Below are 26,174 nucleotides of genomic sequence, written 5' to 3' on the forward strand. Positions count from 1 at the left end.
TGTTAAGGTGTCAACATTTCCTCCCTGTAATTCAGGCAGTCCATCTTTTACATAAATAAAGAGCATCATTGCTCACTTTAATGCACTGAGGGGTCTGGTAGCCTATTACTAGTAGCTTATGTGGCTAATATTAGCTAATGTTAGCAAACTTTAGCTAAATATTGCTGTACCACACATTACTGTCTTAGTTTTCTGACTTAATGACTCTTCTCTATTTGTGCTACTAACAATTGCTTAGCATATTAGCAAACGAGTTAGCTACATGTAGTAGTTTATAGTTAACAGTAAGTAATCATGGGGTCCTACAGGGTCCGCCTTATAAGAGATTTGTAAGGGTTATCTTCACAGTTCATATGTGAACAGAATGGAGGGAGATGTTTTTTATTTTTTCACATATTATAAATAAAACAAAACAAATAAGATGCATTTAGGTGAGGAAAAAAGAGACAAAATAATACTAATAAGTAGAAAATATATTAAATACCTTATAAATAATACCCATATGAAGGAGTGATACATAATATAATGTAATAACATGGGATCTTTGAAAGGTCTCCTTAATGTGTAATATTAATGTCACTTTTACATCATGTCACTTTCTGTTTAGGACTTTGTGTTTATGATTTCTCACTTTCACTTCATCAGCTCTACAAGGACAGTTGGACGTGAAGATCAGTGAGCTGCGAGTCAAAGGAGACAATGAATTAACTAGTCCGTACATTTCTCCACATCTGTCAATATTTTCTTCATAATTATCATGTTAAAGGTTCTGCATGTACTTCTGCCTGACACACATTCTCTGTTGGGCCTCCAGTGCTGGAGCTGATTTCTATGTCCAGTAAGATCACGGTAATACAGATGCTCATCAATGTCCACATTGAGGAATCCAGAATTAATGCTGCCTGTGAGTCCCCACTTTGTGTCTTGATATCTAATAGTGTCGTAGAACTCGTCTTATCTTGAATGTCGCATGTTTTACTTAAACTTTCCTTTTGTTTATTTCTCAGATAACAAGGAGCAGTGGAAGAAAAACGTCCAGCTCCTTAAAATAAAGATTTTACAGCTGAATCGTGAGGAGTGGAACAGAACACTTAGTGAGTGTGCAAATCAACATCGCTATAGTTGTGTTTACTACAGCATTCATTTGACATCCTTTATCTCTTTTACAGCCAGCGAAATCTTAATACTGCAGGCCAATGTGGAGCGTTTAAACCAGTTAATGATAAACGGCAAAAATACAACTGATTCCCGACTTAAAGGTGAAAGACGCTACAGCTCTATGACACTTGATTTACTTACATTTATGAAGTCAAAATTCACACTTTTACTCGTCTAATGCGTCAGTCAGGAAGGCATCAATAGTTGTTGTTGTTGTTTTTACATTGTAGAGCTAAGAGTTTACTTGGAAGAGGAGAAGAAACGTCAGATAAACCTAGAGAAACACCTGGAAGTAGAGTATACCCAGGCACAACTGAGTAAGTATGAGTATGAAAAAGAGGCAGGCCGAGGATTTTAACCTTAAAGTGCATCTTTCTATTGTAAATGTTGTGTTATCTCCACAAGGAAGAAACAATAAAGCACCCGTATACAGAGGCAGGGTTCCTTTCAGATTCTTAAAAGAGTCTTAAAAGGCATTGAATTCATTAAGCTATAAATAAGTCCTTGATTGGTATTAAAATGTCTTGAATCAATGTTTCAAAAGTAGTAACAAATGCTCAGACATGTGAAGTAGGATTTTCTAAAGCGTTTCTTTCTGACATTTTAAAATCAAAATAATTTCTTTATTTTTCTTTATAATTTACCAAATGCCTTTGCCTTTGAAAAATTCACATTATTTCAAATCTAATTTGCTTTAAGCTGTAGGAACCCTGCAGCTGACATATTTCACCTTCAAAAGTAAAGTAAAGTCTAAACATTGAAGTCTTTTCTTTGACTTTGACCAGTTATACAAATCATCAACATCATGAAAGAAGTGAGAGAGCTGGATGTTAATGAGGAGACAACATCAACAAGTCAAGCCACCAGTGAGTCCGTCCTTATTACATCTACACTTAAAGTCCCGTCAATATTTGGTGACTCTAACATTTCACTGTTTTAAATCAGCTCTTCAGCTGCTGCTTCAAGACAAAGAAAGTGAATTTGCCAAAGCTCAGGATGAAATAACGGGTGAGTCCATTTAAAACTGTTCCGAAAGCAATGTCAGTTGAGCGTCTTGATGACCTGACTTCATCTTTCTGTTCAACAGAGCTGCAGAGAAAACTGCAGAGAAAGACTAACGAATGCTCTAGTTTGGAGGAACAATATGAGAGTAAGTTGTGAATATGACTTCAGCTAAAGGCTCTGCAGAGTAACGTTGTAGTTTCAGTCCTGATATGGTTTATGTTTGTGTTTCTATCAGACGTAAAGACTGAATTTGAACAGAAGATTGCAAAACTGAACAGGACCGCAGACTCTGACGCGGCACTCGGTGAGTAACGTCTCGATGCAGCACTGCGTGTTCACATTATAGAGGAAGACTCTCTCCAGGAGTATAAGCTATGTAGTGATGTCTGCTGTTTGTTTGAGTCAGTTCTGAACGTGATAAAGCTGCATGGTGATCTGAAGACTCTGAGGGATCGGATCTCCACCACAAAAGATCCGCACACCATCTCAGGCGAGTCACAGTGAACGTTTCACACCGCAAACTTGTATACGTCTCACATTTTATTCTACTTTTGACAAAACTTTCTTAATGAAATGGTTTTTCCTTCCTTGATGTATCTCTCTGACTCCTCACAGACCTACAGAGGCAGCTGGAAAAGAAGCAGGAAGAGCTGAACTCCAAGACTGCCGACATAGAGAAATGGCTTGCCAATCCAACAATAAGTAAGCTCGAAGGACTCACTTTAAGCAGCAAAGCATTTCTTTACATTTCTCTGTTAACTTGCGTGTCCTTGCATGCTGTAACAGTCAAACCAACACAAAACTAAAACAAATCTTGATCGTTGAGAGTTAAAGATCGAGAGTTTGATTATGTTTGAATGTGGATCCTTCGATGTGTACAATAGAGAGCATAAAGTGTTAACAAGTTTAGAGTCAGGAGGACTGTCAACATAAAGGTGATTTATAAGTCACTAATCACCAAGTGCTCTATAAAACAGGATGATATTTACAGAAAGAGACATCAAATCAGAGGATCTTTCATTTACATTGTTGGCGGGGCCCCCCCTCATGGCCTCTTTGTACAGTGCTGCTTACTTTTGAAGTTTTCCATTAGGGCTGAGCATCATATTGATATTGTAATATGAGATAGGAGATTTTGGATATCGTAATATGGTGTGGAGAACAATAGAGAGTCAGTCAAACTCACTGCATGTTTGTTGGTTTCAGCTCTAACAATCATTCAGCTGCTGAATGAGATCTGGGACCTTGAGAAAAATGACGCCAACGAGACCACTGCTGGCCGGTTACAAGGTTAGTCTACTTTAAGTAATTCAGAGGGAAATTATTTGAGAAATTAAACCACAAATGACAAAATGTAAAAACCCTTTACTTCCTCCCAGAGTTGCAAGACAGAGTGCATGGCCTTATCACTGAATTAGACGACGGATGGGAAGACAACACAAAACTGAGTGAGTTTTGAGAAATTCCGCACTCTTATTACAATATATACAGTATTTGTTAGTAAACTACTTTGTTTGCCCTCTCTGTGGTGGTGTGCTTCAGTGCTGAGCATCATGACGCTGCAGAGTCAGGTGGAGTGGCTGCAGAGACAGCTGTCAGACCTCCGCTTGTTACAAACCACTCAGGTTACCCGTAAGTATCTCTGATGATTCTTTACAAATCCTCCCCTCGCTGCTGAGGGTGTCTGTAATGTTGTTGTTATGGTTCCTTTAGCATGTAACTAATACATGTGTTTAACTTTTGCAAATGTGTCTCAGAGCTCACAAATGATCTCACAGCCAAGAAGAACGAGCTGCAGAAATACGTCGACGAGCTGAGTGAGAAGAATCAGACAAGCACCAGGTTGAGTAAGTAAAGAGTGTTTCTACATTCATAACTGAGGAGAAAGTCTGAAATGCTTCCATCTCTTCGTACTGTGTTCGCTCAGTTTGGACAGCCACTAATCTGCACAACCGACTCAGAAGATTACAAAAAGAGGACGATGAGGGCCAAAAGACTTCTGTGGAACTTTCTAGTGAGTGTCTCATTTTCCTTTGACATCATTGAGTTTGTGTATTAGCATTAGCTGAAGCAAACCTCACTTTTTCTAGAGCTGAGAGAACAACTGAAGGCAAGTGTGGAGAAGCACTCTCGTGATCAAGCACAGATCAAGGGTAAGTTCAGTACTAGCACATGTAGGTTTCTGCAACAAGAAATAAGAAAGAAACATTAAGCTGAACATGAATGTGTATTTTTGTGCCAGCTCTGCAGAACAAGCTGAAGCAGACGGAGAAACAGTGTTACAGTTTTGAGAACGAAATTATAGGTGAGTGTCGTCTCTGTAGACTTGTTACTTACTGTCCCTGCTGGCCGATGATGTCACAGCCTTTTGTCTTCTTTGTGGAATGGAACGTACTTGTAAAAGTAACTGTTAGAAATAGGAGAGTTATCTTTTTCCGTCAATTTTAGCAAATAGCTACAAAAAATTATGCAGTGATCAACAAAACATTAATTGCAGTGTGCGAAATGTGGAGAAGAGAGTCTTATGACTTGTTTAGGATTGGAAACGCCAATTCTAGGACTTGGAACTTGACTTGCAAAACTTGGTCCCACCTTTTGCTTTCGTGTAATAATAACTAAAGGAAAGGTGAGGCGAATAATAATTTGAAGAGGGGGCAACGCTGGCAGATGTTGCCTGTACAAACCACAACTATTGGATTAGCATTGAAATTTATATTATGTTATATATGAACAAATATATTGTGTGTGTGTGTGTGTGTGTGTGTGTGTGTCTGTGTGTGTGTGTAGATCTGAAGAACAAACTGGATGCCAAAATAAAAGAACTGCAGTCTCAAACTGAGTCTGTGGTTTCACTGGGTGAGTGGTGGAGCTGCGTAGCCAAACAGTGAAGTGATAAATCGGCATATAATGTTTGATGAATAAGGAAAAACTTTAGACAATTTGAATACTGTTCTGTAGTTTAACTGCTTGTACATGTGGTTGTTTCAGCTCTTCAGGTTTCTATATCCACCGGGCAACTGGAGGAGGTAAAGAGGCAAATAAATAACACTGATTCTGAAACCAAGATAAAAGGTCAGTGTGTGTGTGTGTGTATGCAGTTTAATATTGCCCATATTCCATCCTGGCGGGATATGAAGTATGTATTATGTATATTCTGAGATATTTAGTTCCCATGTTGTTTAAATGACGTGCACAAAATATGGCAACTGTGCAGCTTAGACAGAGAAATAATAAAACAGTAATGTGAGAGGAGACACTAAAGGAGAACAGGGTTAAATATTTAAACAATAAATAGCACCATGAACCTTCCCTAAGTGAGTACTTACATTAAGAAAATATGTTTTGTATTACAAGTTTTCTGAAAGGTAATGTTGAAATATGCAAATGAGCCATTCTCTAATGCTAACCTGAATGTGTATTTTGGTTGCTTTCTAGTCTAAATAAAGACACGTTATGGCTCAAACTCTCAAAATGGAGCAGTGCATGAAAAGACTGAGGTGTCTTGACTTCACAAAGGTTTAAAAAGTTTAAAATATGGTTTTGTTTTTGTTCTTCAGAACTTCAAAAAACTATAGAGGAGAAGACTAATGAGCTGATCAAAAACACAGAACAGCTGAAAGCAAGAAGTACTCAACCACAAAGAAGTGAGTAGAACATGATTAACAACCCACTGAAAGAGTCAAAACCAATAAGATATATATATATATATATATATATATATATATATATATATATATATATATATATATATATATATATATATATATATATATATATATATATATATATATATATATATATATTTAATCAAGGTTATATAAAACTGCAATATATTTATCAAGTTTTTAAAAACAATTCCAGTTCTACAGATTATTGCATTACAAACAGAGGTTGAGAAATTGGTGACTGTGGCAGTGCATGACAGCGAATACGATAATATAAGAGGTGAGTGACAGAAACACATCTACAAATAATAAGGACTCTAAAGCAATAACATTTCATAACCTCCAAACGTTTTAAACAAAACATTGGCGTCTTTTGTCTGCAGCACGTGAAGACCATTTATTTAATCTAGTTGATGGAATTCAAGATGACAATACTAAATTGAGTGAGTCGTCTTGAAAAGGACAATAAAACTTTATTGTTTGATCGTTGTTGAGCGCGGTGTCGTTTCCTCTGAATTCTTCTAATCCCACCTTTCTTCTGCTAGTGTTTAAAATCTTGGCTCAACAAAATAAAATAGCAAGACTGGAGAAGCAAATACAGAGTCAGACACAAGCAGCACTGGAGAGAATTAAAGGTGGGAAGCAGGATATAAAAGTACAATTTATTCTCAATACATTTTCATACATTTTGAGGAAATAAAACATCCCTTCTGTCTCTCTGGCAGGTCTGGAGAACGAACTGGAGGACATCAGAAATCAGATAAGAGAAAAGACTCTGATGCTGGACTCAAGTGATACAAAGGTTGCTAATTTCTGTAGGTGTTACACTTTTGGTCTTAATAAAAATAAAAAAATAAATACAGAATTATCAAACGGCATCAGAGTGATAAACTTGCTTTGACTTTTTTGTTAGCGAATCAGATTATGGAACTTCACAAGAAAATCAAACCACTAGAAGACGAGATATCGGCACTTAAAGATACAAGGGACAAGAACGTCCGAGGTAAAGAACTAAATGTGATGGTTGTGACGTGATGGGCCACAAAGTCACACACACTGCACTGATTGTGATTTTGTATTTCATTGACCTCTAAATCCTTTTCAGAGCTGCAAACGAGACTGAAATCAGACCAAGAGGCAACAGCGAGACAGTGAACTTCGACTGAAGGAGGCAGATGCAAAGAACTTTTACTTGAGTGTGAACATTTCTTATTTGCTAATGTTTCGTGTTGTGTTGTTTGTTTCTTTTAAGCACAAAATAACTCTGCAGCTGTGTCTCTGCTAGTGATGGATATAGCTAATCTGACCGAACAACGGAAAAAGGCTCAGAATGAGGCATCCAACGCTGCTGAAAGAAATAACATCGGTTTGTCAGTCTGTTACTCTCGTACTATTGGGTCTCTGCTGTCCTACAACACATGGTTTCTTACTGTGCATGATAGAATAGCTCTTATATATCCAATCTTCCTCTTTTATCTGGAATGTTGTTGAACTATTTTCTTGTTTTTTCACGCAGTTGTGGTTATTTTTTGTCTTCTCTCTCAGAAACGGAACAACTACAAACACAACAAAGAGAGAACAGAAAACTTCAAAATACAAATAACGGTATGTATTGTAATGTCTTAAAGGGACAGTTTGATGTTTTTGGAAATACGCTTGTTTGCTTTCTTTAAAGAGCTATGTGAGAAGATTGATACTCTTATGTCTGTACGCTGTAAAGCTACAGTCAGATGTCGGTTAGCTTAGCACAAAGACTGGAACCAGCTAGGCTGGCTCTGTCCAGAAGTAACAAAGTGTGTTTTTACAGGGGGTTATGTGCCAGACTATTTCTTGGTCTGGAGCAAGTGGTAACCTCCGGGGCTGAAAGATGAAGCCAGCAGTGTCGGCAATGCCACGATGGCGACGGTCGGAGAGAACCACATGGATTTTCACAATGGCTGTTCAAAACATTTGTGTGACAAACCAGAGTCAGAGCCAGGCTAACTGTTTCCCCGTTTGTAGTCTTTATGCTAAGCTAAGAGCTTCAGGCCGTAGCTCCATATTTACCATCCAGACATGAGAGTGGATTTGGATCTATTCTCTATCTCTCTGCATGAAATCGAATAAGCGTTTTTCCAAAAATATTCCTTTAAAGGTCCAGTGTTTAGAATTTAGTGGCACCTAGCGGTGAGGTTTCAGATTGCAGCCAACTGAATAACCCTCCGCTCACACCTCCCTTTACATGCGTGTCTGAGAACTATGGTGGCCTTCAACTAACATAGAGCTCTAGAGCAAGTATGGTTTGTCCTTTCTGGGCTACTGTAGAAAACATGGTGGACTCCATGAAGAGGACCCGCTCCCTTATGTAGTTATGAGGGCTCATTCTAAGCTAACGCAACGATTCTTAGTTTCAGGTGAGTTGAAAACATAAACATAATTATGAATATTATATTCCATTTCTGCTACTAAATCCGCCTAAGTCTACACGCGGTTCCTTTAAAACTTGTCCTTGACACTTGGTGTTTGGTACATGTGAGTGTTTCATCATCCTTTCTCTGGCAGACTTAAAGCAAGAGGTCCAGGAACTGAAAATGTGCTGCACTGATGTCAACACCCAGTGTGACGGTGAGATCCTCAGCATGATATCATCATCACTCTATACATGCAGCTGTCCTTAAGATCCAGTGAGTCATTGGATGTAATTTAACTTAATATCAAACAGATTTACAAAGACAACTAGTACAGAGCCAGCAGTATGCAGATCATCTGAAGCGGCAGCTGTACGAGAAGGATGACAAACTCAAACAGCTGCAGCAGGACTTAGAAAAACAGATCGGGGAGAAGAACAAGCTGCAGGACGACTACGACAGTATGTTCAACCCTATGGAAATAAGTAGATTTATTCAGTGTAATAGAGATAAAGTAGCTGCTGCTGTGATTCTTGTTGAAATGAAATAATGTTACTGTCTCTATGCTAGGCCTGCAAAATGAGAAGAACAAACTTGATGTTACTGTACAAGGTAACTATATTACACATATATTATATATAGATATTAGATAGATATTACCCCCACCCTAAAAAAACAACATACTGTTCTTTTTTTCTCCTCAGAGCTTCAGGACATACTGCGTGATGTGGAAGATAAAACAATCACCACCAGTGAGTCACACACAAGAGAATTTCTTTGATTGTCAAGTCTGGGAAAATAAAAGCTTGTAAGACGTTTGCATTTACCAGACAGGGGATGAAAGATGACATTGCATCATGGGAAATGGAGTCTAATCCAATTTCTGTGTAGGTTGGTCCATGCTAAGGCCCAAAAAGTCAGGATACCTCATCCTCTGCCTCTTCAATTTTTGCTCCTATCTGTCACTTGTGACTCCCGAACTTTATGGATGTGACATGCTAAATCACTTTTTAAACGTAATTTCCTTTTTATAAAAGTGATTTTAAGATAGACGTGATGAACTACATTTCTCCGTTTACAGGAAAGATGACCATGGATCCAAACACAGCAAACCCAAGAATAGTTCTGTCGGCAGATAACTCTGTGATGTGCACTAGTGAGGAAATGCAAAACATCCCCGACCATCCAGGCCGGTTTGATACGGCTCTCGCTGTCTTGGGCATGGCCGGCTTCTCCAGTGGCAGACATTATTGGGAGGTGTCTGTAGCTGGGAAGCTTTGTTACCACCTGGGTATGGCCAGTGAATCTGCTCCAAGAAGAGGAGCGATAGGATTCAGTCCAACAAATGGTTTCTGGACTATAGTTCTGAACAAACAGGGTCAGTACAAAGCTGCCGATAGGAGAGCTGTTATTATTCCAGTTAAGACGCAACCTGTTACACTGGGAATTCTGCTGGACTACAAAAAGGGACAAATCTCAGTTTACGACTCTGGCACCAGATCTCATATGTACTCCTTTGTAGGTCAAAGGTTTACAGACAAAATCTTTCCTTTTATCAATTTTTGTGTTGAGGATGTTGAAAGTCCGACACCAATAGTGGCAGTCACTCCTGGATCAGTAGACTGGATACAATAAAGAACAGGGCAAGTTTTTGTCCAATGTGTCAAATCTTAGCCATGCATCTAATCTATGTTCATCTCAGTGGGTAATAAAACAATCCCTGTGACTGCACACAGACTTCTGTAATTAATGTTAAATAAATAACAATAAAACAACAACAACAATGCATTTTGTTTATTTTTCTCGGTTTGAAAAACAATGTGTCCTCTTGTCAATGTCATTCCACATGTTTCAATCACTAGGCCCTGTACAGAGATAATAAGCCTGTTAGTTTAACTATGTTACAGTCAGATGTTGAACCTGTTTATTTCAAGTTCACACCATTGGGTCACTAGATGGCAGAGCTTCACCCATAATAAAAGCATGAAGCGAAATGTTATGAACTTCATCCCAAAGAAAGTGTGTGCCGTAGTCCTGGACAAACCGGTGTAGGAAACAGAATAAAACCGCTTGTATTGAATGAACACTTCGGTTTTTAGAATAAAATGGTTTGCCTTCAATAATAAATCCCATCACAGTTACACAAACATTTATCAGAAGATAACTATCTCAGACCTAACACACATTACCCACACATTTTGTTGGAATCACTTGCTTTTCCATCACAATGCAAAGATTGGTCAGTCTCTTCCTGCTGTTCCGGCTACGCTCCTGTAAAAGTGGGCAACAAAAACGGGGTCCCGCTCTTCCAGTATATGCAGGAAATGATTCCTCTCCTCTTCTCCCCAAGACTCGAACCACTGGGTCCACAGGCGGAGCTGGCATTCAAAGATGTTTGGTAGTCTGTCCATAACCTTGTAGGTGTACAAAAGGAGAAAACAGATGTTTAGTGTAAGAAATGGCATACAATCACACTCTGTTAAGAAGTAACAGACTGTACCTGAAGAGTACTAAGTGAATCTAGGAGGGTGCACACTTTCCCAGGTACAGCTTTTCCCAGAAGATCCTGCAAGAAGCGCTCCCTCTGAGCGGCGTTCCAGCCCTGGAACCAGCTCAGGACGCACCGCTGCTCCTGGAGGCTCACATAGGAGATGGGCTCCGGCTCTCTCGTCCTGCCTGCACTGTGAGAAGCGCAGAGCAGGTTCTCAAGGCTGAGAGGGCTGACTACTCCCTGTGGAGCAGATGGAAAGTCCTCCGGGCTGGGAATGGAGAAGCCGGTCCAGTGTTGTGTTGCCATGGTCAGTGATCCCTCTGTCGGACCTCTGAGCCTGGAGGTAAGAGTGCTGCACAGCACGTCTGTGGCTGTGAGTCTGTGGCTGTCAGTCGGCTGCTGTTGCTGATTTGAGCCATCACTGACATGATTGAACCACGACATCTTTGGAAAGACTTTGTTTCAGCCTGAGAAAACCCCCTCTGCTGTAAGTTAATCAGCTATGCCTCAGCTGCACAGAGACTCCTCTGGTCTTGGTAACGTTAACATGTAGCTTAGCTTCTATATATAAGCCGTCGGAGTCTGAATTTAGACCTAACACCACACTTTCCCTTAGCATAAATGTTTGCGAGTATCCATCTTTTTAAAAACCTAGCGTTAATTCAACTTATATTGGGCATATTTGAGGTTCAGCGACGTTGAACGAGTGGCACAAATCTTTCTGACAAATACACACAGGAAGAGTGTGCCGTTAGCTCATTAGCCTTGTTGTGTAGGAAATCAAGCTTGCGCAGATTTTGCGCAAAATAATTAGTTGACAAAATAAAAAGATTAAAACGGTAAATGTGTGTGTATTTTATCAAATGCATTAAATATTACTGAAAATTATTTGTGTGTGTGTTCCTGGCTTTTTATTGAAAAGGTTTTTTTTAAATATATATTTGACGAGGGGGAAGTCGTCGACGATGACGCTGAGTGGAGGAAGGCGTTGCTCGTCGCTCTCGCTGACTAGAGGAACGGAAAATGGCGGACCTCGAAGACGTTACGCTGGACGGTAGACCGCTCCAGTCCCTTCGGGTAGCGGATCTAAAAACTGCTCTTGAGGAGAGAGGTCTCTCTAAAAGCGGGCAGAAGAATGCACTCATTAAAAGACTCAAGGGGGTGAGTTCTGCTGCGAAAAACGAGACCACGGTGGCTTCGAGCTAACGTTAACGATGAGACGGGCTGATGTTCTCTCGAGGGCCGACAACTGAGTATCGGTACTGCCGAGTAGCGTAGGAGAGTTATCGAGGTTAACGACCAGCACTCGGCTGAGAAATGCGTCTATTTGCACTAGGCTGTAGTTGAGCAGTGTTTTCGCCGCGCAGAATTATACCAATCGTTGCAAGACCGGGAGTTTAATCAACTTAGTGGCTAATTTCAAAGTGTGTGTCGGGGTGATGTTGTCCTGTTAGCTCGTTAGCTTCCCAGGCTAACGCTGTGACTTGAGCGGTGGCCTGGTTTGCTATGTTGCCGTTAACAGTGTCGGTCCCATACAATGTTGGTATACATGAGTTTAGCCGGTATGTTAACGTTACACAACTTATTTAGGTAGCTCAAAACCCAATTTTGTCTAATTCTAAATATCTATTTAACGGCAAGGCATTGTTTTAAAATAAACACATTTAGCTGTTTTCCGCCAAATTTTTACACTAGTTTTGCTCTAAAATGTATCCCAGGCCCATGAGCTGCAAAGGCCCTGGATGAGTCAGTTTGTTTACATTGCCACAGGTATTCACCTTCATCTACCTCGGTATGAAAGTCGGGCCATTCTTTTATTTTTTAAGCGAGGTCTCCGCTTAATTACCATTTAACCGATGAATTGCGCCATGGAACCAATTGTATATACTTTCGGCCTACTAGCACCAAAACCAAACTACTCACCTCGTATGGCAACATTATCATTATTGATTGTATTAGGAATCACTTGTGTTGTCTGCTTGTATTGCTTATCACTGCCCAAGATGTTGGAGAAAATAATATTACACGTCACAAAAGTATTTTTCGTGCATGCAGGCTGAAATAATCAGAGTGGGAGGGGTTCTGCATGGCTTACTGCCAGGGCAGAGATGGATGAAAACAGCCTGTTTAATTAAAAATGTGTATAATTTATACCATGTTAGGTCCAGCAGCTTTTGCTTGCAACTCTCCTCACATCATCCGCAGTCTGGTCTGCTTTCCACCACAGTCTTGAGTTTAGATGCCTTATCTGAATTACCCTTATGACTCTTCTGTGATTTGTTTACTTCTGCCCTGGGAACTCTGTTGTATGTCGTCATCGTCTTCACAACTTCCCTGTTGCTCTCTACTGTACACTGTATCAGGCCACATTCTCCACACTAAAAATTATTAAGAGAGACAGTGATGCAGAATGATGTTTGTCCCATCTATGTTGATGGTATGCCGAGGCACACGGAGACTCATAATATTTTGTAAAGGATGGAAATATTAGCATTTCTAATAAAAAATAATTACTAAATAAAATACACAGCAGCTAGGTTGTCATAAATAATCCATACCTGTTTATTGTATGTTCAAAATCACCAATACCAACTCTGGAGGAATACCTGCTTGTTATTTACATCAAATTAAAGTATTATCTCAATGACAGGCCCTCATGCTGGAGAATCTGCAGAGGACCTCCACCGCTCACATTGGATTGCAGCCTAACTCGCAGGTAAGTGTTTCAAAGATGCTTTAATTTTCATTTCAAATGCTAAAACCATCCCTTAGGTATACATGACAAATTATGTGCATGAGCACAATTATTTTAAATCTCTGCAAATAGGTATGTGCTAGTGGCCTTGAATTCTTACACCCTATTTTTAATGTCCTCTGTGTTTTTAGATTGGAGAGGAAATGAGCCAGAACAGCTTTATCAAGCAGTATCTGGCTAAACAACAGGAGCTCCTGAGGCAGCGGCTAGAGAGAGAAGCTCGCGAAGCATATGACACAAACGGTAAGTGTTGATGGAATCCTCTACTGCAACTTAGTAAGTTACTGTAACTGAGTCACGGGTTATTATGCAAAAACATTTTTGTGATTTTTTTTTAATTTTTTGTAAGCAGATCAAGAGGACCACACAGAAGTTAATAACAGTACATCTTGCCCTCCTCAAGCCCAGGTCAGACATCCAGACATTCTTTTCCTCCTGTTGCAATCATCACATTCTCTAAAAAAAGTTATCTGAAGATTCTCTGTGCTCTAAAATATTTTATTAATTTGAAAGAAACTGTGCTGGTAAGAATTGTCCCACATCCTAGACATGAAAATAAATTAACATATTGCTATGACATAATAAGCCCCCCCCTTTCTGTCCTCATCAGGATGCTGCTCCAGCATTGGCTGAGCAGCACAAGCCACCTGGCCCCTCTGGTGGAGAGGGATTGTTTGGTGCAGTGAATGAGGGAGAGGGTAACGGAAACCAGGAGGCTGATGTGTCTGGTCCTCCTGCTTCTGGCTCTGTTGCCATGCGTGTTCCTGGTGGTGAGCACCGGCCAGAGAAGGGGTCTGCCTCCAACGAAGTCGCTGCAGACAGCAATGACGACGATAGTGAGGATGGCGAGGAGGATGGTGACGATGACGATTGGGAAGGCGGTGCTCGCAGGAGAGGCAACAGAGAGCCAGCTAGAGTGCCCACGACCAGAGAGAGGTCTGGAGCATCCTGTCAACCCCCGCAGCAACACATGCCTTCCCTTTTGTCCCCTCAACTCCGCCAACCAACACCTCCTCCCTCCCCACCTCCAGAGTTATCATTCCCCTTGCCTGACACCCCTAAACAGAGTCCCCCTAGTCCAGATGTAGCCCCAGCTAGGCGCTCATCCAGTACCTCCAGCTCTGGTTCCTCAAGCAGCGACAGCCGCAGTAGCAGTCCAGAGCCACAGAGGAGTGGACATGCCGAGCGCAAGCCAGGCCCGCTGACCCTTCTCGCACGAAAAATGGAGTCAGAAGGTGCTTTCTCAGGAGCAGGTTGGCACCGTGCCGGTGGTGAAGGTGATGGCAGAGGGCCTCCAGAGGGCCTGGTATCTGCCATCACTCACACAGCTAACACTGCAGGCCATGTGTCATTTTCCACAATTCCCGGCATCACAGGAGCACATTCGGGCCATATTCAAGCGCCTGTGAGTGTGCTCAAGGCCACTGCAACAGAAGAGAAGGATTCTGAGATGGAAAGAGAAAAGGCCCATGAGCTAGAAAGGCAAGAGAAGCAGAGAAAAGAACGAGCAATGCAGGAAGAGCACGATAGAGCTCTAGCACTGGAGAGAGAGGCAAGAGCAAGAGCTCTGGAGAGAGAGAGAATTGAACGTCAACAGGCCTTAGAAAGAGAAGAACGAGAAAAGGCTTTGCAGCGGGAGAGAGAACTTGCTCTGGAACGAGAGATGCAGGAGAGGGAACTAGCTTTGGCTAAAGAGAGGGAAGAGCAAGAACGAGCCTTGGCACATGAGAGGGCCTTGGAGCTGGAGAGGCAGAAGGAGCTCGAAAGACAGAGAGCCCTAGAGCAAGAACGTCTGCGGAGAGAAAAGGAGAAGCGAGAGAGAGAAGAAATGGAGAGAGCAATGGAGCTAGAAAGAGCCAAGGCTTTGGAGAGAGAACGGGCTCTTGAGCAGGAGAGGCTACAGAGGGAAAGAGCTCTGGAGGCTGAGAGAAAGGAGAAGGAGAGAATTGAGAGAGAAAAGGCTTTGGAGCAGGAAAGGTTGGAAAGGGAAAGGTTAGAGAGAGAGAAAGCCTTAGAGCAAGAGAGAGCGAAAGCCTTAGAGCAAGAGAGAGCGAAAGCCTTAGAGCAAGAGAGAGCGAAAGCCTTAGAGCAAGAGAGAGCGAAAGCCTTAGAGCAAGAGAGAGCGAAAGCCTTACAGCAAGAGAGAGCGAAAGCCTTACAGCAAGAGAGAATAGAAATGGAGAGAGCCCTGGAGCAAGAGCGACTTGAGAGAGAGAAAGCCCTCGAGCGAGAGCGAATTGAGAGGGGGAAAGCTTTGGAGCGAGAGAGAATTGAGAGAGCTCTAGAGCAAGAAAGGTTGGATCGGGAGAGAGCCCTAGAGCAACAGAGGTTAGAGCTTGAGAGGAAGGAAAAGGAGAGAATTGAGAGGGATAAAGCATTGGAGCATGAAAGGATAGAGAGGGAAAAGGCCTGGGATCGAGAGAGGAAGGAAAAAGAGAGATTGGACAGAGAGGCAGCTTTGGAACAGGAGAGGAAGGAGAAGGAAAGAGCCGAGAAGGAGAGAGAGAGGCTGGAAAAGGAGAAAGCCCTGGAGAAGGAAAGAGCTGAGAAGGAGAGAAAAGACAGGCTGGAGAGGGAAAAAGCTCTAGAGCAGGAGAAACTTGAAAGGGAGAGAGTCTTGGAGAGGAAGGAGAAGGAGAGGGCTCTCGAACATGAAAGGCTAGAAAAGGAGAAAGCCGTGCAGAAAGAAAAGGAGAAAGCCATGCAGAAAGAAAAGGAGAAAGCCATGCAGAAAGAAAAGGAGGCGCAGGAGAGGGCCCTGGAACAGGAGAAAGAGAGAGCTAGGATGGCTGAAAAAGAGAGGGAGAGTCACCTCCCTCCATCCAAACGTGGCCGTGAGATTGGTCTCACCCCCCTGCCCACTCATCCCCCCCTCTCCACAGGACCAGGTGCAAAGTCGGCAGGAGAGGCAGGAGAGCAGGAAGATGCTCCAAAGTCCTGGAGTGAAGCCGCAAAATTCAGTGGACCCATGTCCCCAACACCTCAGTCCTCATTCAAGAAGTTCCGGTTCGTAAGGGATTCCCCAATTCAGCTCCAATCTCCCTCCCCTTCCATGGTCATCAAGCGGCCCCGTAACTTCTCTGATACCCCCCAGCCTCGGGACTCACCTGGCTCCTCCCTCACCAATGTCGGGGAACGACAGCAGGAAGGACTCCAGCGCTCCACTGAACAGGAAGACCCACAGAAGTGGACAAAGCAGGAGGTTGTGACCAGGGAACCAGGATCTGTAGAGGCCCAGTCTGAGAAGGAGACTACTGTTGGTACCACAAGTCCTAAAAAGGAAGTGGCCAAAAGCCACAAAGAAAAAGAAGATTCAGCGAAGATGGAACAGGAATCCACCAAAAAAGCTAAAGAAGTGGATGAAAGCAAGAGTCCTACAAAGCCAGTGGATACTGCACAGCGGAGGGGAAGAGATGCAAAGAAGGAAGAAAAACAAGCAAGACGAAGATCGTCATCTAATGATTCCTCTTCCTCAGGATCGGACTCTGGGTCCTCATCATCTGGGTCCTCTGGCTCATCCACATCCTCTCGAGAGAAAACTTGCTCCACTTCAAAGGGTAGAAGAGTAAGTGATCTGAAAAGAGGCTCTCTCTCGCTCTGTCCCTGACATACATATCATCTCTGAACATTTTCATTGAGTAAAATAAATGTTGACATGTATTCCTACAGAGTGATATTGATAAATATCTAAACAAATTGGCCTACAGTAAGCAGAAATAGAAAACACATTGTTCACGCCCTTTAATCGGCATCATTTAATCATCACCTGGGCAATGAACTGGTTTTAAAGATCACACAATAAATTTGAATTGGGATCACATGAATGTAATCAAGGTGTAACAAGTGTTACTCAGGACTTTAAACATCAGCAACCACGTTTTCCATTTGTGAATAGCCCCTGCCTGCCCTGTTTTAAGCACCATGGCAGTCAGCTATGCATAATACCGTGCCTCACTTATCAGTAGGCAGTAGCTTAACGTCACGGAGATTGCATTATCAAAGCAGGCATCCACTGCACTGTGCTGCTTTAAATGGAGGTATGAATGCAATGTTGCATAATAACTACATTCAGACATATCAAGGTTGTATTGTTATAGCAAGTTTTGTACATGGTTTTCAGTGCATAATATGCTCTGTTGTCCGTCTCTTTCAGGAAGGAAAACCTAAAAGAGATTCCTCACTACAGCACAGGGTTACACTAGAGGCTCAGGCTAAGGGTGTAAAGGAAACTCCAAAAGCGAGACAAGTGTCCGTAGAGAAGAGTGACAGCCACACCAAGGTCAGTTGCTCATAAGTTAACACGCCACCAGATCCTTTTCTTTCTTTCTTTCTTTTTTACATCTGTTACGACTGTTCACATCTTCTCTAAAACTCAATTCCTAGGGAATCTATTTATCTCAAATGTAGTTGCACTACAGAAAAGAATCCCATGCTACTTATTTCTGGTATTTATTTTTTCCTTTAGTGGTGGTACCTGAACTACTGAAACACCTTTGACATACATTATATTATTTCACATTTTATTCAGTTTCCTGCCCTTTTAAATCCCCAGAAACCGTACATTAAAGCACCGACCAGAGAGGAGTCACAAAGGAAGAGACAGGACAACGAAGGAGAGGAGGAAACAGAAAAACAAAGGTCTGCTTTTAAGTCTTGGTCGTATGAAACCCATCCTATACATTGTCTGTGTGTCAGATTTACAGGTTTCAAACCGATGGGATTTCTAAAACTGAAACAGTTTTACGAAAGTTGGTTTAGTTTTGTCAAAAAGTAATTTGGTTCACAGTATTCTTACATCCTGGATAGTCTGCATCTCAATGAACAATGTTGTTGGTCCGACCCCTCCCCTCAACAGACCGTATATAAAGATCATATCTAGCAATATGTGTTTTCCATATATGCATTTCTACAGCAGCCCAGCTATAAACTTGCTATCTCTAATTTAAGATGTGTGGATTATGAATCAAACATCTCCAGACTTAACTATGTTTAGCAGTCTTGGTTATTGGTCGTTCAAAAGAGCATTTGGTTTCAATGAAAGCTCCGCTGCCAGCCTCACTACCTACCAATAACAACAGTGCATATTTACAGGATGCAAAGCCTGTTTCTGACTGGTTTGTTCAAGCTAAGGGAATATACCATTTTATATGCTCTGATGTGCTGGTTAAATACATTTCTCTCTAGTTGGTAATTAATTCATTGTTCCACCACCATTGTTGCATACGTCCCACTCCTACAAAATAGAATAACATAGAAAATTAAACATCACATTGCACAGAGGGGGGAAAATAAGTTAAATAAATAAATGAAATTACCTAAATGTCACATAAGGTGGAATGAAATTCCTTGACGAGTTAAGGAATAACCTTGGGTGCCCTTAATATGAAATGTGACATTTTCTTGACAATATTCTTATAGTACTAGTAAACGCATGCTGATTGACATTAAAATCTAATCACGTGTGTATGAGCGGTTAATGCAGCTTAACATGAAGCCCATGAAGTATAATGAACATAAGGTTGTAGGGATATTTTTCCAATTCTAGAATAATCCACAGGATCTCAACATTGCCCACATATCCTGCAGAAGTGGTTGGTTGTGTGACGATTCATTTTTAGGACTGGACAGTGAAAATATGTGTCAGAGCTATGTTAGACTGACTACATGACTTCCCTTTTATTAGTCACCTCAACTCAACACCAGGTGCTGCTACAGGATGCAGGTCGGTGTGATTTGGCTAAAAAAAAATTGGAATCGGAGCCAGACGTTTCTGAAAAAGCCTGTTAGTCCCCAATATTGTTTTTAAAATCCTCTGGCTGAAGACATATTTTTACGTAATTTCATAAAAAATGGAAATGATGTGGCCATTGTTTGTATGTTGACATGTGTCTTTTGTAAACTGTCATTACGATCAGATCTTGCAATCCCACTCCCAGTAGAGCCTTAAAATCAGTGTGCTTTATGACTACAGTACGGCGATGATGAAGCAGGATCATAAGAGACGCAGAGTATTGACTTTCCCATCAGGCGACTGATGAGACTGCCTTAAAGCCGGTGTAGCTGAGAAGATGCGGGTCCTTTTTTTATACACGATCTTTTTTCATTTGTTGCAACATGGCTGTGCGCCGACGATGACTTTAGCTGCAGATGCCGGCCGATCGTTTTCTATACAGCGGCTCAGCTAAACAGTAGGCGAGGGTTTGTCCGTCGCAGGTTTTGGTTGCTAGCTGGTACGGACATGAATGCCTTCGAAGAAGAGTAGTCTCCGGTGAAAGGGAGGTAGGAGGGAGGGGAGAGGGGGCTCGGTGCGACGCAGTCGTTTTACAAAGAGTCGCAGACTGTATGCTGCATTTTAACCGAGCGCAGTGTGTGCCTTTTTTTGTGTAGTTCTCCCCCAAGTTAATTTAAGACTAAATGAGTGGACGTGTTCACGTGAGCGCGCATGAGGATGACATGAGAACGTGAGGCGCGCGCTCATTCGTCGGGTATTGTGTGGTTGTCGTTGAGTCTGCACGGAGTCTGCGGTGGCTCTGCATTCAGTCCTTTGACCCCATTGAAGAATGAACGGAAGCATATGTGTGAAATGACAAAGTGACTGTGGTCAACAGTGCAGGTGGCTTCAGGCGCTGTTATTTACCTGTTACCCGGTTACTGTTTGTGTATATCAGTGAAGTAGATTCATATGCTGAGATTTTGAAATACGGTTTTTAATGTTGGACTGTGGTTCTCCAAAAAGAAATTAATATGCATGTTTAGGGCTGCATGACTTAAATAATAAATGTAGTATGTAGTTCACGTACCAAGGCAATCTGTAATGATTTTGAAAGGGCTTATGCATTGCCATTCTCACATTTTAAAATGATTCATAAATCTGAACTTTTCTTGTATTATTGATCTGGGTTTCATTATTTATATTAAACTACAAATGTATGCTCTTGCATTTGGTAAGCCTTGGTAAAAAAAAAAATCATTACCTGATTTAGAAAATGTATTTATGTATTTTTTTTTTGTGATGTATTTTTCACACTCTGCAGGCAGGAGAAGGAGACTGTCATGGCAGATCCAGAGAAACTTCCAGAGACCAGCGAGGAGGTAAGGCACCTGAAGAACCGTGAGTCATCTTGGTCCTCAAAGCTGCCTGTAGCTGAGGACTTAGGTGGAAGGGCTGATCTTTTATAGTTGAATCTTTTATCATTGAGTTTTTATAAACCTGGATACATTACAGTATAGGTCATTTGATTATATTCTTTGTTGGAAATATTTTCTATACAGTTCCACTAGATCACCTAATGAGCCCTATGGTTCATTAGTGGTAGAATGTGCGTAGGAAATAAAACATTTTAATATGGCTGTTTGTAAAACCTTTGTTGGCACTGTCATAGACAGAAACAGCAAGGGTATGTTCTCACTGTGGCTGATGTTTAAACCCCAAATGATTGCTTTGTTATAAAGGTGCTCATGCCTCTTCCATTGCCCCTATTGGTACCTGCATACTACCTCTGCCACTACTACTACTACTACTACTACTACTACTTCTACTACTACTGCTACTGCTGCACCTGTTCCATTGTCCCCAAGAATCCAGAGTTGACCACAGATAAGCCCCCAAGGCTGCACTGCAGAGGGACACCCCTGGCAACAAAGGCTGCCTCATTTTCATGGATATGGCTGGAAAAAGCTATTTATTGGACCAGAAGATGCAAAGAAGGGGTTGACTAGTCAATGTTGCCCCCTCTCTTAGCTTTTATCTGCTAATCAGGCCATGTACCCTTAAAATCAGCATGGAGACGAGACAAACAAGGATTTGTGCTCGCATCATGTCAAGGCTGCTGTGAAACCCTCTCAGTAGTTTCACTTTGAGACATTTTCAACCCGCTTGCAAAGAAATGTGGGGCATTATGGACATGTCATTTAATATGGTTGGTGAACTGTAACATGCTTGACAGAGGACATTTTGGATTTCTCTTGGAATGGGATTCAGACTTCTCCAGCAAATACCTTTCTTGGATACTAAATGAGTTTTCAAAGAGGCAAAGCTTTTACCTGGACTCAAAGGGCTCGACCGTTTGGGTTCGTTTCTACAACAGCGATCTCCAGATTTTTGCTCCTTTGTGACTCTCAGTATGAACTAACAGCACCTCAAAAACAACTGAATACTAACATCAAGATTTGGGATTTGTTTGCCCAGTGACTGACGGCATCCAACATCTGGTCTCCAACTCATTGGACTCATTGTTTGCTACTGTTGTTAAGAGCCTGCTACATTTCTAAAAGGACTAATGCCAAACTCCTGCGGATGACTGCTTTGGCCAAAAGCATTTCAGAGCCCCTACCCAAATGAACTATTGATCCCATCCTGCCAGCCAACACGCTTTCAGATTTCCATCCAAACATCTCAGCCACCTTTGATTGGACCCTTGTTGCCTAGATACAGTTCATGCAGTCGTGATTGGGCCATATCCAAACCAGTAAGGATCAGGTGTCAGTGGTACCAGGGAATAAGTAGACGCTTACTCAAGTTTATATTTCAGTAATTTAAAAAAAAATGCATAGATTCCAGTCATACTCTGTGTAGTCTTTGCTGGGAGAAGCAGCATTTAAAAACATGTTTATTATTTGTGTCCACTGCAGTTTGATCAAAATTGTTCTATACTTGTGTATTGTAATCTATAAGCTGAGTCAATTTGCACTTCTCTGAAACTAATTGGAGTTAATGTGTCTATTCAGACACAAAGTTTTAAAATAACAAGAATTTAAACTGCAGTATCACCACCAGATCCTTGTTTGTTTGATGGAGACTGCAACTACAGTTTACTCTTCAAAAGCAAGTTATATTAAATCATCTATAGGTGTAGATTGTCAAATAATTATGAATGGCATGCACTTAACTACCAGTACAGTACAAAAACAGCTCGCCGCCATTCAGTAGTCTTGAATTAAAAAAAGACTTTGCACAGCAGTTTCTATCATTCACTCTCAGCCCCTACTTCCTGTTATTGTTCTACCTTTCCTCCAACCTGTCTTTGACCACTTGATGTCTGCCTCTCACCTCTCCCATGTATGGGGTTGTTTATCTTCTTGTGTTTCAGACACCAAAGGCCTTCTCAGCTCGTAAGATCTCTATTAGCAGTAAGTACACCCTCATCGCTTTCTTTTGTGCGCTTTCTCATTATTTATACTGTGTTATTCGCAAAATTAATAAGGGTTAGGAGTTCTATTTAAACAAATCTTAAGTGCCGATTTCATGATCATCCATATTCCAAAAAAATGTTGCTAGAGGATTATGTTGTGCATGGGCTTGTGAAGTCATGTCATGTATGCTTAGGGTGCCATGTGCCGGAGGATTCAATTAGTTATTTTCCCTTGACTTACCAGGCAGTAAATCGTCCCCAGGCACAGGCAGTGCAGAGGGCGAGCAGGACTCTGGGGCCGCGGCCGGTCGCAAGAGGAGGTGGGGCTCCAGCACAGCTGTCACTGCCAAGAAACCTTCCATCAGCATCACCACAGACTCACTCAAGGTATGTGCAGCGTAGTAAAGGGCCGTCCACACCAAGAGCAATAACTGTAAAGATAACTATAAATCAATCGTTCCAACTCAAGTGGATGGCTGACTCCACACAACTGAAACGACGGTGGCAAGCGATATTGTTTTGGATGACTTACAGAGCGATTTGATGAACAATGGAAACACTGACAATCAAAATCTAATCCAAATACAAAGATGTATTTGTTCCACACAGGAGGGTGGATTAGCAAATTGGAACATATATTCTATAAACAATAAAGTTTAGCCTACTTATTGAAATCAACAGCATCTCTCTCTCTCTCGTCGCCTCCATGGTGCTGAAAGACGCACAGCGGAGGCAACTTTTGAAATTATTCTTATTATTTATAGCTTTTATATAAATTTCTTCCTCTGCGCAACGCCGCAGGTCATCAAAGTAAATATTAGGGCATCGTTGTATTTATAGTTATCATTATAAATATTGTTTCTCGTGTAAACGGCACTTAAGACTGATGCTAAATGCTTTGTGAGGCACGTGCCCCGGCTCTGTCCTCTGTTGGATATAGCAGGCCCATTCATCTTGTGCATTATCTGCATTCGTTGCCCTCAGTCTCTGATCCCAGACATTCGTCCGGGTCTCGGGCAGGAGGCCGTCGTGGACCTGCACCCCGAGGAAGCTGTTCTCTCTGGGGCTGAGGAGGAAGAGAGGGAGCGCTCTGACCAGGACCTTCAGATCCGACGCACTGTCACACAGGTTGGTCTACAACTGTTTTACATGAATGACGGATTTGGAACTTTTTTGTGTAAAATGTAAAGTGCTTCTCATGAAAGCCTGAGCTTACATGAATCTTTTAATCAAGAGCTGCTTGTGTTGATGATCTTTACTGCAGGTGGTGCACGCGGAGAGCCAGGAGAATGGACAGAAGGAGGCAAAGAGGAGCAGACATGAGGAGTCTGAGGAAGAAGACCCGCAGGTGGACGGAGAGGGGACAAGAGAGCATGAAGAGAAGATAGAGTCCTCATTTCCTGGAGCCATGGAAACCCAGTCTCCTTCACATACTAGCCATGATGTAGAAATCAACACTGGTAATGGATCCATCACAGGATGGCCTTCAAATAGCATTCAATTCATCAAAATGAATTCTCAATATTTCATATAGAAATTAACTTTTAACTATTGTAATACCACAACAGGTAATACTTAGTCTACACACTGTACTTTACATGCTGCATTGACATCCTGATGTAGGTAAAGGAAAGGACAAGTTCTGTTATGTCATTTGATGAACAATACATTACATTACAATTCTATTGAGTGTCTGTTATACATTATCACAACTATAAGGACGGTGTCTGTGTAGTAATGGAGAAACCATGTTGACAGTTGTTCCTTCTTTATTCTAGTGACCCCCGGCGACACCCTCATTCGTCGCTCCATCAGCCAGCAGAAAACGGGTGTTTCCATCACAATCGATGACCCTGTTCGCACGGCCCGGCAGCCCTCGCCACCTCGCGGCAAAGTCTCCAGCATCGTTCACATCAGCAACCTGGTGAGAGAACACTGTCAGAAATACAACTACAAGCTCTACTTTATTAATATTTATAACAGTCAGTGCAGCAAACGCAACCAAACATGCAGTGTCAATGTTGCGGCGCTGTTGCCTGTAATAGCAGTATTAACTGACCCGGCTGCTTCTTGTGCCTCAATATACTGGTTTTATTTAGTCCAGAATGCTACAACCAGGCTCCTCATACTGAAGAAACACGCATAACATTTATTTCTTCTGTGTAGCCAAAACGTCATGCATAAAAGAGCCATACAGGCTGCATTGGTAGGCATATCCCATGAATATCATAGTTTATTCCTCCTGTTCCTGAAACTGTATGGCTCTTTTTAATAGTTTCTGGTTGATGTGGAGTTCTGTGGCACAGAGGCTCATGCTATGCATGTCCGGCTTTGGCTGGTTATAATGTTTTCTGGGCATACAGGACTGTCTCAGAAAATTAGAATATTGTGATAAAGTTCTTTATTTTCTGTAATGCAATTTAAAAAAAAAAACAAAAAAAAAAACAAATGTCATACATTCTGGATTTATTACAAATCAACTGAAATATTGCAAGCCTTTTATTATTTTAATATTGCTGATTATGGCATACAGCTTAAGAAAACTCAAATATCCTATCTCTAAATATTAGAATATCATGAAAAAGTATACTAGTAGGGTGTTCAACGAATCACTTGAATCGTCTAATTAACTCGAAACACCTGCAAGGGTTTCCTGAGCCTTGAAAAACACTCAGCTTGGTTCAGTAAACTAAATCACAAGTATGGGGAAGACTGCTGATCTGACTGCTGTCCAGAGGACCATCATTGACACCCTCCATCAGGAGGGTAAGACACAAAAAGAAATGTCTCAAAGAGCAAGCTGTTCACAGAGTGCAGTTTCAAAGCACATCCACAAAAAGTCTGTTGGAAGGGGGAAATGTGGCAGGAAACGCTGCACAACCAAGAGAGATGACCGCAGCCTTAACAGCATTGTGAAGAAGAGTCGCTTCCAGAATTTGGGGGAGCTTCAAAGACAGTGGACTGAAGCTGGAGTCCAGGTATCAAAAGCCACTGTTCACAGACGTGTCCGGGAAATGGGCTACAATAGCCGTATTCCCATGGTCAAGCCACTTCTGAACTCAAGACAACGGAAGAAGCGGCTGACTTGGGCTATGGAAAAGAAGCACTGGACAGTTGCAGAGTGGTCCAAAGTCCTCTTTTCAGACGAAAGCAAGTTTTGTATTTCATTTGGAAGTCAAGGCGCCAGAGTCTGGAGAAAGGCTGGAGAGGAGCAAAATCCAAGTTGCTTGAAATCCAGTGTGAAGTTCCCACAGTCAGCGATGGTTTGGGGAGCCATGTCAGCTGCTGGTGTTGGTCCACTGTGTTTCATCAAGCCCAGAGTAAATGCAGCTGTGTACCAAGAGATTTTAGAGCACTACATGCTTCTGTCTGCTGAAAAGCTCTATGGAGATGAGGAATTCATTTTCCAGCATGATCTGGCACCTGCCCACAGTGCCAAAACCACCAGTAACTGGTGTACTGACCATGGCATTACTGTCCTCGATTGGCCTGCCAATTCCCCTGACCTGAACCCCATAGAGAATATGTGGGGTATTGTGAAGAAGAAGCTGAAAGACACCAGACCCAACAATGCTAATAAGC

General features: G+C 41.8%; 3 protein-coding genes across 3 annotated transcripts in view; 2 read left to right on the forward strand and 1 right to left on the reverse strand.

The window, feature by feature from the left end:
• Positions 1-26,174, forward strand: part of acin1a (apoptotic chromatin condensation inducer 1a) — a 31,226-nt gene that overhangs the window by 920 nt on the left and 4,132 nt on the right. The window contains exons 6-50 of the mRNA XM_029453391.1: positions 646-711; positions 815-904; positions 1,008-1,094; positions 1,170-1,259; positions 1,389-1,475; positions 1,944-2,024; positions 2,104-2,166; positions 2,246-2,308; positions 2,399-2,467; positions 2,570-2,653; positions 2,779-2,865; positions 3,370-3,453; positions 3,543-3,611; positions 3,706-3,795; positions 3,921-4,010; positions 4,091-4,177; positions 4,254-4,316; positions 4,406-4,468; positions 4,951-5,019; positions 5,152-5,235; positions 5,721-5,807; positions 6,025-6,108; positions 6,212-6,271; positions 6,374-6,463; positions 6,554-6,643; positions 6,742-6,831; positions 6,934-6,979; positions 7,549-7,613; positions 8,370-8,432; positions 8,530-8,676; positions 9,297-9,593; positions 10,958-11,049; positions 11,715-11,867; positions 13,357-13,422; positions 13,593-13,704; positions 13,814-13,869; positions 14,072-17,026; positions 17,615-17,740; positions 18,014-18,099; positions 20,496-20,553; positions 22,551-22,590; positions 22,837-22,979; positions 23,577-23,720; positions 23,857-24,052; positions 24,371-24,516. Of these exons, the coding sequence (XP_029309251.1) occupies positions 646-711; positions 815-904; positions 1,008-1,094; positions 1,170-1,259; positions 1,389-1,475; positions 1,944-2,024; positions 2,104-2,166; positions 2,246-2,308; positions 2,399-2,467; positions 2,570-2,653; positions 2,779-2,865; positions 3,370-3,453; positions 3,543-3,611; positions 3,706-3,795; positions 3,921-4,010; positions 4,091-4,177; positions 4,254-4,316; positions 4,406-4,468; positions 4,951-5,019; positions 5,152-5,235; positions 5,721-5,807; positions 6,025-6,108; positions 6,212-6,271; positions 6,374-6,463; positions 6,554-6,643; positions 6,742-6,831; positions 6,934-6,979; positions 7,549-7,613; positions 8,370-8,432; positions 8,530-8,676; positions 9,297-9,593; positions 10,958-11,049; positions 11,715-11,867; positions 13,357-13,422; positions 13,593-13,704; positions 13,814-13,869; positions 14,072-17,026; positions 17,615-17,740; positions 18,014-18,099; positions 20,496-20,553; positions 22,551-22,590; positions 22,837-22,979; positions 23,577-23,720; positions 23,857-24,052; positions 24,371-24,516 (7,058 nt within the window). The remainder of the gene's footprint in view (positions 1-645; positions 712-814; positions 905-1,007; positions 1,095-1,169; positions 1,260-1,388; positions 1,476-1,943; positions 2,025-2,103; positions 2,167-2,245; positions 2,309-2,398; positions 2,468-2,569; positions 2,654-2,778; positions 2,866-3,369; positions 3,454-3,542; positions 3,612-3,705; positions 3,796-3,920; positions 4,011-4,090; positions 4,178-4,253; positions 4,317-4,405; positions 4,469-4,950; positions 5,020-5,151; positions 5,236-5,720; positions 5,808-6,024; positions 6,109-6,211; positions 6,272-6,373; positions 6,464-6,553; positions 6,644-6,741; positions 6,832-6,933; positions 6,980-7,548; positions 7,614-8,369; positions 8,433-8,529; positions 8,677-9,296; positions 9,594-10,957; positions 11,050-11,714; positions 11,868-13,356; positions 13,423-13,592; positions 13,705-13,813; positions 13,870-14,071; positions 17,027-17,614; positions 17,741-18,013; positions 18,100-20,495; positions 20,554-22,550; positions 22,591-22,836; positions 22,980-23,576; positions 23,721-23,856; positions 24,053-24,370; positions 24,517-26,174) is intronic.
• LOC115023117 (zinc-binding protein A33) lies at positions 8,292-9,949 on the forward strand. The gene is made up of 5 exons (XM_029454276.1): positions 8,292-8,432; positions 8,530-8,676; positions 8,786-8,827; positions 8,920-8,967; positions 9,297-9,949. The coding sequence occupies exons 1-5, from the start codon at positions 8,399-8,401 to the stop codon at positions 9,848-9,850; spliced, it is 825 nt and encodes a 274-aa protein (XP_029310136.1). The 5' UTR covers positions 8,292-8,398; the 3' UTR covers positions 9,851-9,949.
• c17h14orf119 (chromosome 17 C14orf119 homolog) lies at positions 9,995-11,481 on the reverse strand. Its single transcript, XM_029454277.1, has 2 exons — positions 10,716-11,481; positions 9,995-10,629 (listed from the first exon to the last, which is right to left on the reverse strand). The coding sequence occupies exons 1-2, from the start codon at positions 11,148-11,150 to the stop codon at positions 10,456-10,458; spliced, it is 609 nt and encodes a 202-aa protein (XP_029310137.1). The 5' UTR covers positions 11,151-11,481; the 3' UTR covers positions 9,995-10,455.

Source organism: Cottoperca gobio, chromosome 17 (genome assembly GCF_900634415.1).
Source record: "Cottoperca gobio chromosome 17, fCotGob3.1, whole genome shotgun sequence".
NCBI classification, from domain to species: domain Eukaryota; kingdom Metazoa; phylum Chordata; class Actinopteri; order Perciformes; family Bovichtidae; genus Cottoperca; species Cottoperca gobio.

Excerpts from the sequence above, each read along its gene's own strand:
- LOC115023117 (XM_029454276.1), top strand. The coding sequence starts at position 8,399 with ATGTGCTGCACTGATGTCAACACCCAGTGTGACG. Across the intron at positions 8,828-8,919 it reads ACTTGATGTTACTGTACAAG|AGCTTCAGGACATACTGCGT; the intron begins GTAACTATATTA and ends TTTTCTCCTCAG. Across the intron at positions 8,968-9,296 it reads AGATAAAACAATCACCACCA|GAAAGATGACCATGGATCCA; the intron begins GTGAGTCACACA and ends CTCCGTTTACAG.
- c17h14orf119 (XM_029454277.1), bottom strand. The coding sequence starts at position 11,150 with ATGTCGTGGTTCAATCATGTCAGTGATGGCTCAAATCAGCAACAGCAG. Across the intron at positions 10,630-10,715 it reads ATTCACTTAGTACTCTTCAG|GTTATGGACAGACTACCAAA; the intron begins GTACAGTCTGTT and ends TACACCTACAAG.